Source organism: Peromyscus leucopus, chromosome 9, assembly GCF_004664715.2.
Source record: "Peromyscus leucopus breed LL Stock chromosome 9, UCI_PerLeu_2.1, whole genome shotgun sequence".
Classification (NCBI taxonomy): Eukaryota; Metazoa; Chordata; class Mammalia; order Rodentia; family Cricetidae; genus Peromyscus; species Peromyscus leucopus.
In genome coordinates this window covers 48,592,125-48,610,432 of record NC_051070.1, presented here as the reverse complement: position 1 = coordinate 48,610,432, position 18,308 = coordinate 48,592,125, and the positions used below count along the sequence as shown (strand labels likewise).

Sequence of the window (18,308 nt, the reverse complement as noted above, 5' to 3'; positions counted from 1 at the left end):
GACAAAACAGGTATTTGTGCAGTACAGAAAAGTAGTAAAATATATTTATGTTAAAGTGCACAGTACATTTGATAGGAAGTAACTTACTAGCTGCCTGTCTGAATCCCCATGTTCAGATCCCCTCCATCCTTCCTGGTGGAGGGTCAGTCTCTGTTGAATGCACTCACTCATCCTATAGTCTCTTGTATCTACCTTGAAGGTCCCCCACTGTGGCTACTGTCGCTCTAGAAACTGCCAATGGCTTTGTACAGAGGTGAAAGTGCAGTCAGTATTCATAGGCTTTTGACAGACGAATGACTCGGGTACCCATCCATACCAACAGTTTGAGTGTGCGTGGGTGTGACTGCCCGGCATAGTCCTGCGAAGCCTTCGGCGAAGCTCTCCCACCGACAGCATGGGACGGGCTCCTCTCCTGGGCTGGCTCCTTTCTAGTGCCCGTGTGCTTGTCTTTGCTCCCCCGGCTGCTCCCACACTCCACTTACTTCACCTTCACTCGGTCTGCTTGGCTGTGCATGTAGCTCCCACCAGAGGCCCCATGACCCACTCATTTCCCAAGTTTCATACCAGGCACTATGAAGCTTCCAAGTCTGGACTCTTTAAAAAGCACCAGCTCGATTACAATAAAAACAAACGTGTCTACATTTCGGAATCTCTCACTCTTTGAAATGCCGGCAGTCGTAACAAGTGCTGGTGTCCTGAATCAAGCTCTATAACCCTTTTTAGTTAGACAGTCACCTTCCATCATCTCCATTTTCTCATTCATTTCTTCAACATCTACCTTTGGTGCTAGATGCTCCTCAATTACCCAAAATACAGTGCAAAATTATACTTCAAGATATATACTGAACACTTCCCACTTCTCTGTGTTAAAATGTGAATGTTTTGTGCATAGCAAAAGAAACATGAGTCAAAAAAAAAAAAACCTGTTCACATTTCATCTTCAAGTTTAATATGTCTTTTTTTTTCCACATAGCTATTTACAAGTAACTTTGGGGTGCTCTCTTGATTTCAGTCAGTTCGTTATAATATGGGACAAGAGGGCTGCTGGAATGTAGGAAACTGGATGGAATGCAGAAATATAAATAAGAACGATGTTCCTCAAATCAAAAGGTGGATATCACCTCCCCAGAAAACAGCTCTCTGTCACAGAAGCACGTGTTTCTTGTTTAATTTTTTTTTTCTTCTGAATCATATACACCAGGAAATAGGAACACTGAGACCTGGAACTCCTACACGCCCAAGAGGCTCGAAAATAACTCAGTATTTATAATATTAAAATAAATTGTTTAACCACAAAAAAGCAGTAATAAAATAGTTTCCTAATTTACAATTTGCATCCAAAGGATGAATAACAACTCACTAATAAATAATATTTATATAAATATTTTGTATGTTGAAAATAGTTTCTCAAAAAAGGCAATGGTCTCAAGAAACATCTTGAAAAAATTTGGTGGCAAAAAAACCTGATTGCATTCCCCCTCCCCCCCCACTGATTCTGCAAGGAGTTTGGCTTTGATAAGACGGACGCGACTCACTGTGAAACGGCTTGTGCTTGGCATTTGGTAATGGCAGTCGGTGAGTGTGGAAGGGATGAAGGAGGTTGAAAAGGCAATGATGTGCTACTCAGTTCTCTGCCAGCTCCCTCACTGGCTGTCAGATAATACCCGTCCAACCTGAACCCTGGAGGCCAACTCTAAAAGGTCCTGAATCCTCCCATAGGCTGAAACCCTGTCCACGTAGCTTGTCAGGGAACTGGCAGGTGGTGAGTGGGGGAGTCGGTGCAGGTGCCAGGAGCAGAGTCGGGAGCCCCTGCTCTGGGTAGAGTCTGAGCCCACCCAGGGGAGAGGGCTTGGTCTCATGTGAACAGAGCTTTGGTGACAGTGACGTCCAACAGCGCTTGAACAGTCATGCCCACTTTGACCAGGCCTTTCTCTTCGAGGATGTGATGAGGCAGACAGAGCTTTTCCTAAAAGGAAGAACAAAACATCAGCGTTCAGATGACGGGTCAAGGACAGTAAACCCTTGCTACATCATGCATGGGAGTTGGGTTGCGCATGGCTGTGCCGCTTACTTCCCTTGGCTTGTGCTCCCTCCCCTGGTGACAAGCCATGGCCGAAGCCTTTTCTGGGTTTGCAGGGAAAATGATTTCTCATGTGTGAAGGTTGTTCCAGAAAGGTTCTTAATCACACCCAACTCTGTATTAGATCTAAACATGTAGGAAACTTTTCACTAAATAACTGAGTGGCACGGAGTAAACACACACAACACACACACAGAGAGAGAGAGAGAGAGAGAGAGAGAGAGAGAGAGAGAGAGACAGAGACAGAGACAGAGACAGAGACAGAGACAGAGACAGAGAGACAGAGAGAGACAGAGACAGAAAGAGAGAGAACATCATAGCTTCCAGCCTTGGCAAGCAACGTTGCAAGAAACTCCTCGTATTTTAAAGGAACTCAATGACTCATTTACACAGACTACAGATAGTTATAATGGTCAGCAGCCTTGATTTAATTCATTTTGTCCTGTGATTTCTAGAGGGTGAACATGGTGGGTGACTTCTTTTGTGTGGTTTAGGCACAGTCTATAGGAAAGGAATCTTTTTTTTTTAAGATCTTTTTTTTTTTTTTTTTGAAAGACAATTTCTATTTCATGTGCATGAGTGTTTTGGCTGCATGTATGTCTATGCATCATATGCATGTCTGGTGCCTGTAAGTCAGGAGAGACAGTGAATTCCCCAGAACTGGGGTGATAGACAGTTTTGAGCTAGCATGTGGGTGCTGGGACCCAAATCCAGTTCCTCTACAAAAGCAGAAAGTGCTCTTAACCCAGGAGCCATCTCTCTAATACCCCAATGTTTGGTTCGTCTGGATTTTTAATCTTTAGCCTTATGCACGCCTGTGTCTGTGTGGGAGTATGTGCACATGAATGTGTTGTCCATGGAGGCTGGGAGAGGAGCTCGAGTTACAGGCCTGATGTGGTGACTGAACTGAATTTGGGTCTCTGCTAGAGCAGTACCCGCTCTGAACTACCGAGCCATCCCTCCAGTCTCTACACAAGGCATCTAACAGAGCTCCCAATGACCCCTCCTTTAAAGTCCTTTCCTTTAAACTGGCAAAGACATCCATCACATCCTACTTCCACGTGTGGGAAATGCCTGATGCCCAGTACTAAGGAAAATGACCCAGAGCCCTCCTTGTGGGCACCAACTGTCATACACTACAGAGCAGCTTACACAATAACATGAAAAGACATTTGCACCTTTGTTATTGGCCCTGTTCCACTACCACACAGGGGATTCTCCTTCTACTATACCTCCTTTGGTGGGAAAAGACCCTACAACTCTTACATCTGATGATGGCAGCCCAAGGGTCTGTCTTCCTGTCTCTTTCTTTTCTATATAACTGAATTTCTGTATTCTTTCCCAATGTCTCTAGAACATCCTTCTCCATCGGCTGGTAATTTCTATGAAATTGGTTTTCTTTTCTTTCCCTTCCTCTTTTCCCTTCTCTCTCTTTCTCTCTCTCTCTCTCTCTCTCTCTCTCTCTCTCCTCCCTCCCTCCCTCCCTCCTCCCCCCACCCCGCCTTCTGTGACCCTCTAAGTGAGATCATGTGGTGTTTGTTTTTCTGTGTCTACCTTGTTTAACTTAATAGTGTCCTCCAGAGTCCTGTATGTTGCCACTATCCAGGGAATTTTTTTTTGGAAGGCTGAGCAGCACTATTGCTGAGCAGAGTTTAAATGGGATCTGCATTTGGGTGCAGGTAGTGGAGTGTGTTTATTAGCAGCAAGCCCAGTCCTGGGAACAAGACTACTTTCTTCATGTAACTTGAAGAATCAGATCTTCCTGACAATGTCCGACTGCAGACTCCCTACAAATCACCACAGACACAGGCAAGGCACTGTGAGCATAGATCTTCAAAGGTATGCCCTAGTAACTCTAGAAACTGCTCCCACATTCTCAAAAAGCCGATGTGTCCTGCATTCTGTGTCCCCTCTTCTCTCTAGTTCATACACCTTGACTAAGTAAGAGAGGCTTGGCCAGGCGGTGGTGGTGCACGCCTTTAATCCCAGCACTTGGGAGGCAGAGGCAGGTGGATCTCTGTGAGTTCGAGGCCAGCCTGGTCTACAGAGCGAGTTCCAGGACAGCCAGGGCTGATACACAGAGAAGCCCTGTCTTGCGGGGGGGGGGGGGGGTGTTGGACCCCAGGCCTTAGGAAATAGCCACATGTGGCAACGTAAGAACAATTTTGTCATGCCTTCAAGTACTTGTGGAGAGTCAAACAGGATGATCTTCTCTGTACCATATTAGGCAAGCATGTGAGTTTACACTGCCAGTCAACCTAACGGCCAGATGTCAAGGGAAGAAAGGATGGAGGTCATGTGTGAGTCATGACCCGGTTTGGGAGGAATGGTGACTCGGGGCATCTGTAACTAGATGACAGTACCCATCCTTTTCTGTACAGGCCAGGAAATCTGTAGGCTCCAAGGTTCCTCTGCCACAGCTGGTTAAAGGTCAGGGTTATGTCCTTCTCATTCTTGACCTTCCCAGCACCCAAGTTCACCTCTGACCCAGCAGGAAATTATAAACACTTATTACAGCTAAGCTTCTGGTGTCCGGCATTATTTTGGAAAGGCGAGGGTGGGGTGGGGGGTGGGGGGTGGGGATGTGTATGTGAACATTTCATACCATAGGCCAAAATCAATTTAAAATTATCAGAGTTAAATGTTTAAAAAGGAAAAACTCTAAAGGCCTTTGAGTAAAAGGTAATAAATAAATAAACCTAAAAATAGGTTTATTTATTTATTTGTTTGTTTGTTTGTTTGCTGTATGTGTGCCTGCATGAATTTATATGTACCATATGTGTGCACAGGCACACAGATGCCAGGAAATCTAGTTGGACTCCCTGGAATTAGAGTTACAGGGGGATGTGAGCCAACCCAGGTCCACAAGAGCAGTCTTACCCAGGCAGGGTCAGACTCCAGGCCTATAAAGACATATTTACAAAGTGCAAAGAAAAGATCAAAACAGTATAAACTTAAAAATGTGACATTTCCATTTGAAAAGTGAAAAAAAAAATCCTGGGGATTTAGCTCAGCAGTACAGCACTTGCCTAGCAAGCGCAAGGCCCTGGGTTCGGTCCTCAGCTCTGGAAAAAAAAAAATCCTGCTTAATGAAATGGTAAACAAACAAACAAAAATAGCCACTGTAAAAATGCGCATTTGCACCAGATTACAAAGGGCTTTGTGTGATACAAGTTCAACCAGATTACGGAGAGATTACTAGGTACATAGAAAGGTGGCAGAGCATGTTTGGAATCCAGAACCCAGGAGGTAGATTCAGGAGCACCAGATGTTTAAAGCCTGCTTGCTACATGAAACTCAATCAGTAAGATCTCCTAACAGCCTTATTTAAGACAGTGGCAGGACATTTGATTCTCAACCTAACCTACCTACATCATGGCTTGGCTTGGCCCAGCGTCTACCACACAAAGGCTCAGAGCAGTTACATTAGCTTACAGTTGGGCAAAACTATCTAACACAAATCTTATTCTATACCTGCATAGAAGACAGATTCTATATTGTGAATAGCTCATGTAGTTTATTGAGTCCTATACTGAAAGTGAAAAATAAAAGGTTTTTTGTTTTTGTTTTTTTTTTTTTTTTAGAACGGCACCATCATATGTGTGGAAAATCCTAACTGAATATCATTATGTTAGGGACCATCTGTAAACACAAATAGAAACATGTCCCTTGCGGCCGGGCGGTGGTAGCGCACGCCTTTAATCCCAGCACTCGGGAGGCAGAGGCAGGCGGATCTCTGTGAGTTCCTGGTCTCCAAAGCAAGTTCCAGGAAAGGTGCAAAGCTACACAGAGAAACCCTGTCTCGAAAAACCAAAAAAAAAAAAAAAAAGAAAGAAACATGTCCCTCATAATCTTCCTTTTTCTTTTCATTCAGGCCGACCCAGAGGTGGCCTCAGAGCATAGCTTGGAGTTATCTAAGAAAACTAGCCTAGAAGGCCAGAAACCATATAAAGTTTATATAAACTTTATAAACCATATAAAACCATATAAACCATATAAAGATAGAGCAGTCCTGGGAATTCCACCACAGGCCTGGAAAGGACACGGGATCTAACTCCAGGTGCTGTTTGGAAAGATAAATAACAGAGATCCTGCAGAAATGGAGAGCAGGGTCAACCAACTTGTAGACAGAGGCCACTTTCCATCACAACGGTCATGTCCCTGCATCTCCCCAAAGTGAGATGGAACAAGGAATGGGCTTGGAGTTGCTGTGGATTGACATTGGGACCAGGGTGGCAGAGAAGAGCAAGGGCTTCAAAGAGCCAGGCAGGTCAGGCGCCACCTCCGGAGACCCCCGTAGAAAATGGACTTAAAGCAGAAAAGACTGTGCGTGGTTACTGACTTCACATGAACTAAAACCGTCTCCTGCCGCAGGTTATCAGAGGACTTGCTGAAAATGTGACAGAGGAGGCCTAGGCCACCCATGGGCATCCTGTGCTGTTATTTTTTAAACAGGGTGAAATCACAAATAATGCTTCACAGTAACCCTCGGATGCTTTTCAGAGCAGGTGTTCCATGATACTGCCCCCGTGGCGGAACCAATCAGGCCAGTGGTTCTCAATCTCCCTAATGCTGCGGCCCTAATTTAATACAGTTCCTCGTGTTGTTGACCCCAATAAAATTATTATCCTTGCTATTTCATAACTGTAATTCTGCTGTTATGAATTTAACGTAAATTATTTCAGAGAGATAAGGTTGTCAAAGGGGTCTTGACCCACAGGTTGAGAATCATCACTAGATTAGGCTCTCTCATCCACATGCTCCTGAGCGGCAGCCAACAGGATTAGAAAAGGCAGGCGAGCAATTGAGGAACAATGCTAACTGTGGGGAGTGAGGCTGGATGGCTGTCACTGGCGGCCCCGCTTTCCCTGACATGCTCTTCTGATGATGATTATATAGCCAACCCCACTTCTCGGCAGCCGCTGGTCTAATGAGGTCCTTCACATCAGCTTATTTCCCTTGGTTCAGCCGGTTTCTTGAAACGAAACATTCTGAGACTGGATTGTGTGACGCTTAAAGCATGTGTTATTTTAATGCATGAGAATGCAAAGGTCTAGCTCTGCCCCCAGGGTCAATCTCTGGCTACTTCGTCCTTGGTTCTTTCTGTTCCAGCCCCTTCTCACCCTATGTTATCCACACACATCCATCCCTCCACAGCCTCCCCACTCATTCCGAGCTTACCCATCTTTCTAATCTTAGTGGGGGACTTTACTGTTTCAGGGGATCTGCATGCCGCCCCTTCATGAGGGTCAGGCCAGCTTTCGATGTGTTTCACAGAATCCTGTAATTGACATCCCAGGTCCTTCTCACTGAATCCCTTTGTTTTCTAAGAAGTTTCAAACTAGGACTTGCAAGGTAATCCAATTCCTGATCTTTTTTTTTTTTTTTGAATAAAGTTTTATTGGCACACAGAACTGCGCACTGGCTTATGTAGTCTGTATGCTGGTATTCAATATACAGTGACAAGCTGGGTAGTTGCAACAGTGACCATCAGCCTAAAAAAAAAAATCATAAAATATGTCTGGCCCTGCCCCCCAAACGCTGAAACCTACTGTGGACCACAAACTTTCTGAGTAGGGGGGCATGGATCTTGGGCACCATTTTATCCGCAGAGCTCCCCCGCCCCCCGAGGGGCCAGTGCACAGTGCACATTCAATATTCAAAGAACAATGGAATGAACCAAGAATGCACAAGAGTGCAGAGAAAACCCAGGCCCGGAAGGAAAGTAAAAGGCACACATCCCACCTACCCAAAGGGCTGTATGGGGAAAGGGGATTCTGAAGTCTCAAACCTCGCCTTTAAATGCTCTGCAAGAAAATTATATTAAAATGTTTTTTCAGGAGCTGGGACGTAGCCCAGAGGTACAAAAGGCACTTAACATATGCAAGGCCCGAGGTGCACTTCCCAACACCCAAACATTTGACCTAACCTATAACCACTGTGCCGCTCTCAGGCTTCTGAAATCTGAACTCAGACTGGGACTGTCGTGAATTTGAGGCAATCCACACACTTAAATATATATATATATATATATATATATATATATATATATATATATATATATATATAACAAATAGCATTGTGATATCAAGTGTATTGAATTAACCACTCTCACTGATAAAACTCAACTCAGCTGTCCTGCTTTGGGACTTAACAAGGTCCCTTTTCTGTAGTGTTAAGGACATTGAAGTAACATGGCCCTGAAGTCCAGAAGGAGCCACTAGAAATGGGCTGTCACAAATTTTGGAACTCCTGACACTACGGGGAACATTTTCAACCAACAGTAGGAATGGAAGAAAGAGATATATCATAAATGGCTACTGCAAAATAAATATGTAAAGAGTTGTTCCTCTTTATCAAGTATTAGGAGGGCATATTTAAAACATTCTTTCTTACAAGATGATGGGGATTTAGTATGTGGGACAAATCACACAACTGGACCCCTGACCACTTCTCAACCTCTAGGCAGATCAGTCAGGGGTCCCCAGCTGAGCTGAAATGGCAGGTGTCTCGTGTAAGTACCTGAGCTGGTGTCTGGGGCCTTGGAGACACGCCACAGAGGGGCTCAGTGTTCCCAACAGAAATTAACGGCTCGCTCACACTAAGCAAAATGACTCACTTGAAGTTTTGCCTGAAGGGCTGAGTTAACTATGTTCTACGAGTGACCATGCTTTATAATGAAAAAATATCATCACAGCAAATCCCAAGGGGAGCAGCACATAAGGGTATAAACCAATGAAATGAGAAATGAGAAGCGTAGCCAAGGGATCCTCGGGATACCAGGGGAGAAACACACAGAAAGTCAATGTTGAATATCAAATCTAATCTCATGAAATTGTTTGACTCACTGGATTTTTATTCAGAGTGTTTTTCCTTGAGCCAGCAGCTCAGAATGTTTCTCTTTTCCTCTTTCCCCCACCATAAAGCAGCAATGGAAAAAAAAAATCCAAACAAATGGCGCTAATTGAAGGAAAGTCCCCATGCTTGTGGCAGAGCTGGGTAGAAATGCCAAGAGCCACTCTGGGTACCCATGAACAAATGTATCAGCGGGCCAAGAAAAAGCTTGGATTAATCACCCAAATTGTGTTTATTAAGCAATTTATGGCTCGGGGTGCTCACCAGACACTGTACAAAGGGATTTTATTGTTACAGATGGAAAAGTACAAGATAGCACCAAAGGCATTTAGTACATCTGTGGTTATTTAGACACAACTCATGTCCAACAACTTCACATACCCTGTATTCACCACTCAACACAAAGCTGGGAGGAAAGGGCTCAGACCATCTAACATCTTACCATGTAAAGAAATGTTTCCTGTTCAGAAAAATTCAGGTCTGATTTAGCAGCAAGGAACCTTTATAAATATATCCTTTCAAGTATGGAGGTTTTTCAGAATCTCATTTTCCCTGGACTCATGAATAGGTTCAGAAAAATAAGATAATATTCTTAGCAGCCATATCTGAGGAATGTCTGCATCTCAGAAAACTAGAGATTTACCTTGAGGACAGTCACTCCATCCTCCTCCCCACCCAAGAAGCAGCATTTGGCAAGAAGGATATAAAATGAAGCAGGTGATGGTGGCTGGAGCTTGCAGCAGGACTTCTCATATTGTAGAGAGACATCCCAGGACTCAGCAAGATCTGGCAGTACGTTAAAGTCTAACATTTTTTTTCTTTAATTAAAAACTCATCACTTTGCTCCAAAGACTGAGAGTTGATACATAAGCCTTTAAAAACTGACTTAAAAACAAAACAGTTAGGTAGTTAATATCTCTGGAACAAGGGCCAAATGGACATTCAAAGTAAATGGAGGAAAAACAGCATTCATCTAAAATAAGAGTAATCTTATCATTGGCTGCTGCCATAGTAACCCACGGCCCCAGTACCAAGAATGTTCCAAGACCCATAGATTTATTTGAGACTGAATAGTTAAAATATGTGACACATCATAAGAGTAAAATGACCCAATACATTATGCAAAAATAGAAATTCCTTCTATAAAACACTTTTCTCAGAGCCTCAGAACAGACCTAATGAAAAGGAAAAGCGGTGTGAGCAGATCCACCAGGTGGCGCTCTAACAGAAAGGCACTTCCCCAGAATATGCCTGCAATACGGCAGAGACTGCATGCTCTGGGGGACTTGGGCGGCAACCCTTCTGAGTGCCCTTCACAATTCCCTTGCAACAAACAAGGAGGATTCCAACTAACCAGCTGGCAAAGCAGTCATTCTCCAGATAAGACTTCTCAACTTGGTCCACAATGGCATCATTAGAGATTTTTATGAATTATACTGGGCCAAAATGCTGGCATCTTGTCTTTGCAAGGCAACCCCTCCCTCTACAGCTCAATTCCTAGTCCTGAACTAGGACAGGCATCAAGTCTCAAGACTCCCATATGCTAAATCCAGCCTGTTCTGTCCTGGTTCCCCCTATCCACTACCCAGAGCAGCAAAGGCTCATGGGAGAGAGCAGGGCCTACAGCAGCATTGCTGCGCGGACTACGTGCATGAAGGAACATGAGGTATGTATGGACTGACAGGCTTGGCTGTCGCTGTTGCTTTTCAGTCAAGTGAAAGAAATTACCCGATGGGAATTGCATTCTACAAAGTTTGTGCTTCTGGAAAAATCTGGTTCAGAAACGTTCAACTTCAGAACTCAATAGCTTACTGAAGAGATGACAGGGATGGGAGTTTGCAAGGCCAAGGCTCCCATGGAGGAAGGAGCTGGGATGGACCAGGGTGCCAGAGCAGAGCGTTTGGACGCGCATGCAGGAGTTAGGCGGACAGAGCGTTCCAGCGGTAAGTGATATAGACCAGTACTATAAAGAGAACATGGACAAGACAGAAGCCTATAAGGTCCCTGGAGCGGAGGGCAGAAGTTGGTTGTGGGGGTTTCTCCCCGAGTGCCAGCAGAGTGTCAACAGTCTTTCGAATGTGACGAAAATCCAACTGCAGGATGTCATACGGAGAGCAGAGGTCGGCCTAATCCCAGGGCAGCCATTAGAACAGAAAGAGACAGTGCATACAATTAACACCACACCGAAGAACAACTGGAAAGAAGCACACATTTATGGTTACTAGCAAATAGCAGGAGTCAACCCTTACTTCAAGTACAACAGTCCACGACCAAAGTAGAATCCCCCAGCGTCCCCTATGTGAACTGGACAAGAAACGCCACCCCCAGTCACACCATGGCCACTGCATGCTGTGCAATTTATACACCCGTTCTGGAATCAGAAGGGCCTTAGTAGTGAAATAGTATTAGGTGCTCAGCAGCAGCACAAAACCATGAGCGTTTCCATCAGGACAATTGAGGGCTTAAACTTACTAAAGGGAAAATACAAATCTTACAATTGAATCTTCAATCTTTTGGGGGTGGGGTTGGGATGGGGGATGGAGTCAGGGTTTCATGGTGCAGCTCAGGATGGCCTCAAATCCAGGAGCCTCCAGACTTGGCTTCCCAGGCACTGAGATTATGTAAGAGAATAGGCTAAAGGGGGCCTCTGAGGTATGCAGCAGCAAAGCTAACACGCAATAGGTTATTATCCACATCCCTTTACTAGTACGCAAGTATGGGAGGATGCCTCAGCCTGTGTTTTATCTCCAGGCAGTGTGTGTATAATAATTCGGTGTGCAGACTTCTGAGCATCTCTCTTGGTCCAAAATTGTCAGGATGCAGTTTTTTCACACACTGAATTTCTGAACCAGGAGATTTTGTTTTGTTTTGGGTTTTTTGTTGTTGTTTTTAAAGACAGGGTCTCACTTGCTTTGTAGAGCAAGCTGGTCTTGAATTCATAGAGATGCACCTGCCTCTGCCTTGAGTGCTGGGTTTAAAGGTATGTCTGAAACAGGATTCTAAGTCATGCAGCTCATAACGAACAACAATTATAACCTGTATACCAGTAAGAAAGAAAAGCTATGTTTTGCTTTCAACATAAACAAAGATTGACAGTATTTGTGACATATTTCACAAATACAATTTCCAAGTGAGCAAAGCATTTAAAATACCTATTACATGTTTGTATATACCTTGCTGGAGTGATTAGCCTTTTATTGTGGCTTCCTTGATAAGTACACCAATCCCAACTGAAAGGCTATTCCAGGGCTCATCTTGCCTGTATGCTCAGAGTTGAGCCTGATACACTCAGGTAAGATACCAGGTGGGCTGATGATGATGGGAACCCTTTATGATGGTAGAGATGCTCTTAACATAAGGTATTTGAAAGACTTATTTGAATGTTATATGTGTCTGTATGTACCCTGAGCGTATGTATTCATGTGTAGTATCCACCAGAGGCCCTGGATGCCCTGGAGGAGGATTTACAGACTGCCCTGAGCTGTCTGGCATGAGTACTGGAAGCAGAACTCCTGTCCTCCTGACGAGTCGCATGTTCTCTTAACCAATAAGCCATCTCTCCAGGCTCAGCAAAAGAGATTTTAAGTATAACAATTCATGTTAAATCCACCCAATCTCCCATGTTTTCTCAGTGGATCTCAAAGAATCAAGATAGCATGAAGAGTCCTCCCAAGAATTAAAACAGCCACACGTAAACTGGATCTTCCTGGGGGAGAGACGCTGGCTATGACCTAATCGATGAGAACTCTCTCCTTCCCACAGAGAAGGTTTCCAATGCAGTAAGAACATTCTAGTGCATTGCTATATCTGAGCAGTAAAGTCTGAGAAAAGTGGACATAAGACAAAGGCTTAAACACAAACTGAAATGTGACTTTCTCAGGGACCAGTAAAGTCCGAGAAAAGCAGACATAAGACAGAGGCTTTAAACACAAATTGAAATGTGACTTTCTCAGGGTATCTCCATGTTAGAAGCAAATCATTCTGCCAGGGGTGGTTAAGACACAGTTATAATCCCAGCCCTAAGAGGCTGAGAGTTTGGGATCAGCTTGATATACATAACAAGATTTTGTCAAGAAAAAAAGAAAAGAAAACCAATCAAGAACACTAAGGGGGCACCAGAGGTCAGCTCCCCAGTAGCACTGTCAGAGGGGTCAGCCTGCCATGCAGTTCTTAGGGTACTTCTTCAGGGGGGGTGGACACTCTCAGAAGCACACTCGGAGAAGTAAAGGACATCTAAGCAGGTCACAGAAGCTAGACTTAATTAAAGCAGATGGGGGCCTAGTGTCTCAGGCTACTATCATTTAAATTAAAAATTATGTCCTTGAAGAAAAACGGTCAGGACTAACTAAGCCTGGTTACGAGGAAAATCACCATGACAACTGCCGTGTGCAATGCGGTGGGCATCGCAGAGCCAACAGCCAGCAGCTCCAGCCCTGGAAGCGAGGCTAACCACAGAGGAGATTCCTGAGAGAACCTCCTGGGGCTTCCGGACCCTTTGGTACTTTCCCCAAATTGGCATTATTGAGAGGAATTCTGAGGTTACACTACTCTTTTATCTCCGAGAATTAAATGAGAAAACACTACATTGGCAGAGACTAAATGCTCTCATTTTTTTTTTAAAAGAATACTTGTAATGAGTGAAAACATTTTCAAAACAGTTAATTCACTCAGAACTCTTCTGAGGCAAATGTTGATTTAATTTCCCATTATACAGAAAGAAAAATCACAACCAGCAGACTCGAAGAAATCAGTTGAGATTAAACACAAGGATGTGACTGAAATTGTTAATCAAGATTGACTCAGACACTCCAAACACCAAGTGCTTACTAACAGGAAATAGAGAAAGATCTGGATATCTGCCTGTTTAAAAAACAATAAGTAAATGAAAAAAAATCTTTGAGGAAATCTCACTCTGGCTTTCACTATATCCTATAACTATCTATACCAGACAGGCCTTGAACTCAGAGATCTGCCTGTCTCTACCTAAATTACTTATGAATGTTCTTTTACCATATGCTAGTTTACGTGCTTCATACATGCATATATAATGGACTTTGGTCATATTTACCCCTCCACCTAGTCCACTTCTTCCACCCCTCTACTTTTACATGCTTATTATTACTATTGAAGCCCAGATTCTGCATATAGGAAAAAACATGGAGTTCCATCCATTTTCCTGCACAGTAATATTTCATTCTACTCTGTAACTGAAGGAAACCTGCATTGTGTGGATGGTTCATCTTCTCCTTACCCACTCGTGTGTGGATGGCCATCTAGGTTGATCTCAAGCTTGCCTACTGGAAACAGTGCTTCCATGGGTGTGCTCGTACCTCTGTGAAATGCTGCCCTGGATTCCTTTAAGTGTGCACCCAGGAAAAGTACAGTTGGGTCCCATGGAAGTTTCTCAGGTTTCTGAGGAACTGCGATCTCAACTTCCATGGCTGCTGGTGTAACTTTTCCATCAACGTGGAAATGCTCCTTCACCAGCATTTTTGTTCATTTGGCTTTTCGCTTTTTTGTTTTTGTTTCATTTTATTTGAGACAGGGTTTCTCTGTGTTTCTCACTGTGTAGACCAGGTTGGCCTCGAACTCACAGATCTGCCTGCCTCTGCCTCCCAAAATGCTGGGATTAAAGGCGTGCACCACCACTGCCCGGCAGTTTTCTGCTTTCCTAATGATATCCATGCTGACAGTGATAATTTGGTTTTTAAATTCCCTGATGGCTAAGAACAATAAACACTTTTCCAGGTATCGATTAGCCATTTGCACTTTTTCTGAGAATGGCCTCCTCCATTCATTCATTTATTCACAAAACTTCCTCCTCTCTCGGTGTTTTGTCCCTGTTGAGTTGTTTCTATATGCTGGCTCCTAACGTCTGTCGGCCGAGCTGTTGGCAAATGCTTTCTGTCCATCACGGGCAGTGAAGACCCCTTTAATCTGATGAAATCCTATTGGTCAACTATTGCTGTCATTCCTGTTCAGCGTCACCGCCTACCCCTTCATCTTGGAAGGTTTTCCTCCAGTGCTTCCAAATTTTCATGAAGAGTTCTGATCCAAACTTAACTGACTTCTATACAGGATGAAAAGGGGGGGACTCGTTTTATTCTTCTACATGCCATTGTCCATTTCTCCCTGTATTATTTGTTAAAGAGGCCATCTTTTCTACAGTGCTTGTTTTTGGTACCTCTGTTGATCATCGGATGGCTAGAGTTGCAAGGGTTTACTTCTGGGTCCTCTATCCTGTTCTCTTGGTCTTCTTCTGTGCTGATACGACACTTTGTTTTTTCCACTATAGATCTGCAGCATAGTTTGAAATGAAATTTTGTGATATTCCACAGCACATTAATTTCTGGGTTTTTTTTTTGTTTGTTTGTTTGTTTTTGTTTTTTCCTCAGGATTGCTTTGGCCTATCCAGGGCTTTTTGTGCTTTTATGCAAATTTCACAGTTATCGTATTTTGTTACACACTAATGGAAGGTCTTTCCATTTTCTAGTATCTTCTTCAATTATTTTTTTCTTCAGCATTTCCAAGTTTTTGTTTTGTAGACGTCTGGCACATGCCTCCTCAGTTTGGGTATCTGAGCTTTTTCGAAGGCTGTCAATAGGGTCCACTCCCCGGTGGTTTTATAACTGCCATACAGAAAAGCTACCGAGTTTTGTGTGTCGATGTTTGCACCCTGGCACTTGGCGGAATGTGATCATCAGACCTCAGAGTTTTCTTAACTATTGTCCGGTAACAGTCATAGCATGACTCCTCTCACCTTTTCTATCACTGTTTCTCACTTACCGCTCTAGCAAAGAAGTCAAGCCCCATAACGAACAGGAGAGGAGAAAGCGGACATCAGAGCCTTGTTCCTGATTTTAGAGGACGTGCTATCAATTTGTCCCCATTCAATATATGGCCACAGGTTTATCACACACAGCCTTTATTAGGTTAACTAGGATCCTTCTAACTCTAGGTTTTTGGAACTCTCATCATAAAGTGATGCTGGATTTTGTCAAAGACTGTTTCTGCCTCCACAGCAATGTCCTTGTCCTGGGTTTTATTTACATTCACGTCGTACTTACTGACTGCTATATGTTGAACCACACTTGCATCCCTTCAATGGAACCAATTTATCATGATTACCTGTGTAGTGTTGAATTTGTTTTACTGAAGAAAACTGGTCTGTGATTTTCTTTTTGTGATTTGTCTTACTCCACCCCCAGTGTTCATAGAATGCCAGCTTTGTAAAATGACTGAGAATTGTTCTTTCCCTTTCCAGTTTATGGAATAGTTTGAAGAGTCCTCATAATGGCTAATCTTGGCTGTCAACTTGGCAGACCTGGGAAGAGGGAACCTCAACAGAGGAATTTACTCCATCTGACTGGCCTGTGAGCATGTCTGTGGGGGGCGTTTTCTTGATAGCTAACTGGGGTAGGAGCACCCAGTCTACTGTGGATGCTGCTAGCCCTGGGGAGGTGAGTCTGGGCTGTGTAAGGTGGCTGAACAAGCCAGTGGAAGTAGCGTTCTTCCATGGCCTCTACTTCAGTTCTTGCCTTGGTTTTCTGCTCTGGCTTCCCTTCCTGACCCAAGCTGGTTTTGGTCCATGTGGAGGATTGAATAATAATGGCCCCCCACAGGCTTATATTTGAATGCTTAGTCATGAGGAAGTGGCACTATTTGAGAAGGATTAGGAGGTGTGGCTTTGCTGGAATAGGTATGGCCTTGTTGGAGGAAATGTGTCCCTGGGGGTGGGCTTTGAGGTTTCAAAAGCCCAAGCCAGGCCCCAAGTCTCTGTCTCTCTGCCTGCGAATAAGGATGCAGCTCTCAACTACTTCTCCAGCACCATGCCTGCCTACACAGTGCCATGCTGCCCACCATGATGGACTAAACCTCTCAAGCTGTAAGCAAGCATCCAATTCAATGCTTTCTCTTGTAAGAGTTGCCTTGGTGATGGTGTCTCTCCACAGCCAGAGAACAGTGTTTTATCACAGCAACAGAGGCCAAACTAGGGGAGAAATGGGTACCACAGTGGTGTTGCTGTGATGGACCTGAACATCACGTCATGCCTTGGGTTGTTTTGAGGGAGGAAGGTGGAGGATTTTGAAGCTTTGTCAAGAGAAGTGATAGAGTGCTCAGAGCTTAATGAGCTACTGTGGGGAGTTGGAAGATAAGGCGAAGAACACTGCTGACGATGGAGGCCTGACTTGGGAAGATTCAGAAGGAAGCTTGAGATTTCCTCAAAGTCTGTCTTTGGAGCTGGTTGTATGTCTTTGGAGTTGCTTCAAATTAAGCATCTGCGATGTCTGGTCAGCTGTGAACAACAAGAGACCAGCACCACTGCAGTGAAACCTTTGCTTTCCTGGAACAAATCAATGCTGGGCAGCTGGAGCTGAGACAATCACCCGTGACTGAAAAGAGACCAGCATCACAGGGGTCAAGTCTTCTGGGAAGTGCTGTTCCGGGTCAGCACCCAGAAGCTGTGGTCCAGTCGGAGGTGGGGAGGGGGGAAGTGAAGGGGGGAGACTGCACATCAGTTTGTCAGCGGAACTTGGTAAATAATGTCTAAGAGTCTCATCCCAGATGGTCCTGGTTTTGAAGGCATGAAGGTGTCGTGGAGAGCAGCTGAGGCTTGACACTGTGTGGCGGGTTAGTCTCCCTGAAAGGATCCCAGGAGAGGCCACTGGTGAAAGTACAGCCTCAGCTGCAGGAGAGACTCCAGGATGGAAGGCATCATGGCGAGAAGCTGAGGCTGGGCATCATGAGAGACTAGGAGAGGCCACTAGTGAGGCGCACTCAGCAGTAGTGGAAATCTTGGGATATCGGAGGAGCCAGGATCAGGGGATGTCTGCTAAGGGCAGAGGCAGGTGTGGAATGAGGCCAGCCTGAGCCTATGAGACAGGCTATATGACTTAGAAGCCAGAGCAGCAGGGCTGCCTAAGCCCTCTGGAGAGGAGAAGATCAGAAGAGAGTCCAGGTACCCGACACTGAGCTTTTTACAGTTAGATTTTGGTTTGGCTTTGCTCTTCCCGTAACTGTACCCCGGTTTTCTCTCTTGAAATAAAAAAGCATATAACTTACTTTTGATTTTATAAGAGCCCACGGTTAAAGGACTTAGGACTATTAAAGAGACATTTGACTTTTAAAGCAAATTTTGTTCTGAGACAAGATCTTATTACATAGCCCTGGCTGGCCTGGAGCTTGTTATATCGACCAGGCCTGCCTCAAAGTCACAAATACGTGCAGGTATCTGTCTGCTGAGTGCTGGGATTAAAGGCATGTGCTACCACATCTGTCTGAGTGGTGAACATCTTAATGACTGTGGGAGTTTTAAAGTTGTACTAAGTGTTATACTGTTATATTAGCAAGAGATTTGGGGGACAAGGGAAGG

General features: G+C 44.3%; 1 protein-coding gene across 5 annotated transcripts in view; it reads right to left on the bottom strand.

The window, feature by feature from the left end:
* Positions 1–926: 926 nt before the first annotated feature.
* Positions 927–18,308, bottom strand: part of Lrch1 (leucine rich repeats and calponin homology domain containing 1) — a 200,575-nt gene continuing 183,193 nt past the window's right edge. For 2 of the 5 annotated variants that reach the window (XM_028878107.2, XM_028878110.2), the window contains one exon: positions 927–1,966. In XM_028878107.2, the coding sequence (XP_028733940.1) occupies positions 1,856–1,966 (111 nt within the window). In that variant the 3' untranslated portion in view covers positions 927–1,855. Of the gene's footprint in view, positions 1,967–8,210; positions 11,062–18,308 lie in introns of those variants that run through there. The other 3 variants (XM_028878090.2, XM_028878101.2, XM_037208390.1) reach the window with 3 other exon arrangements.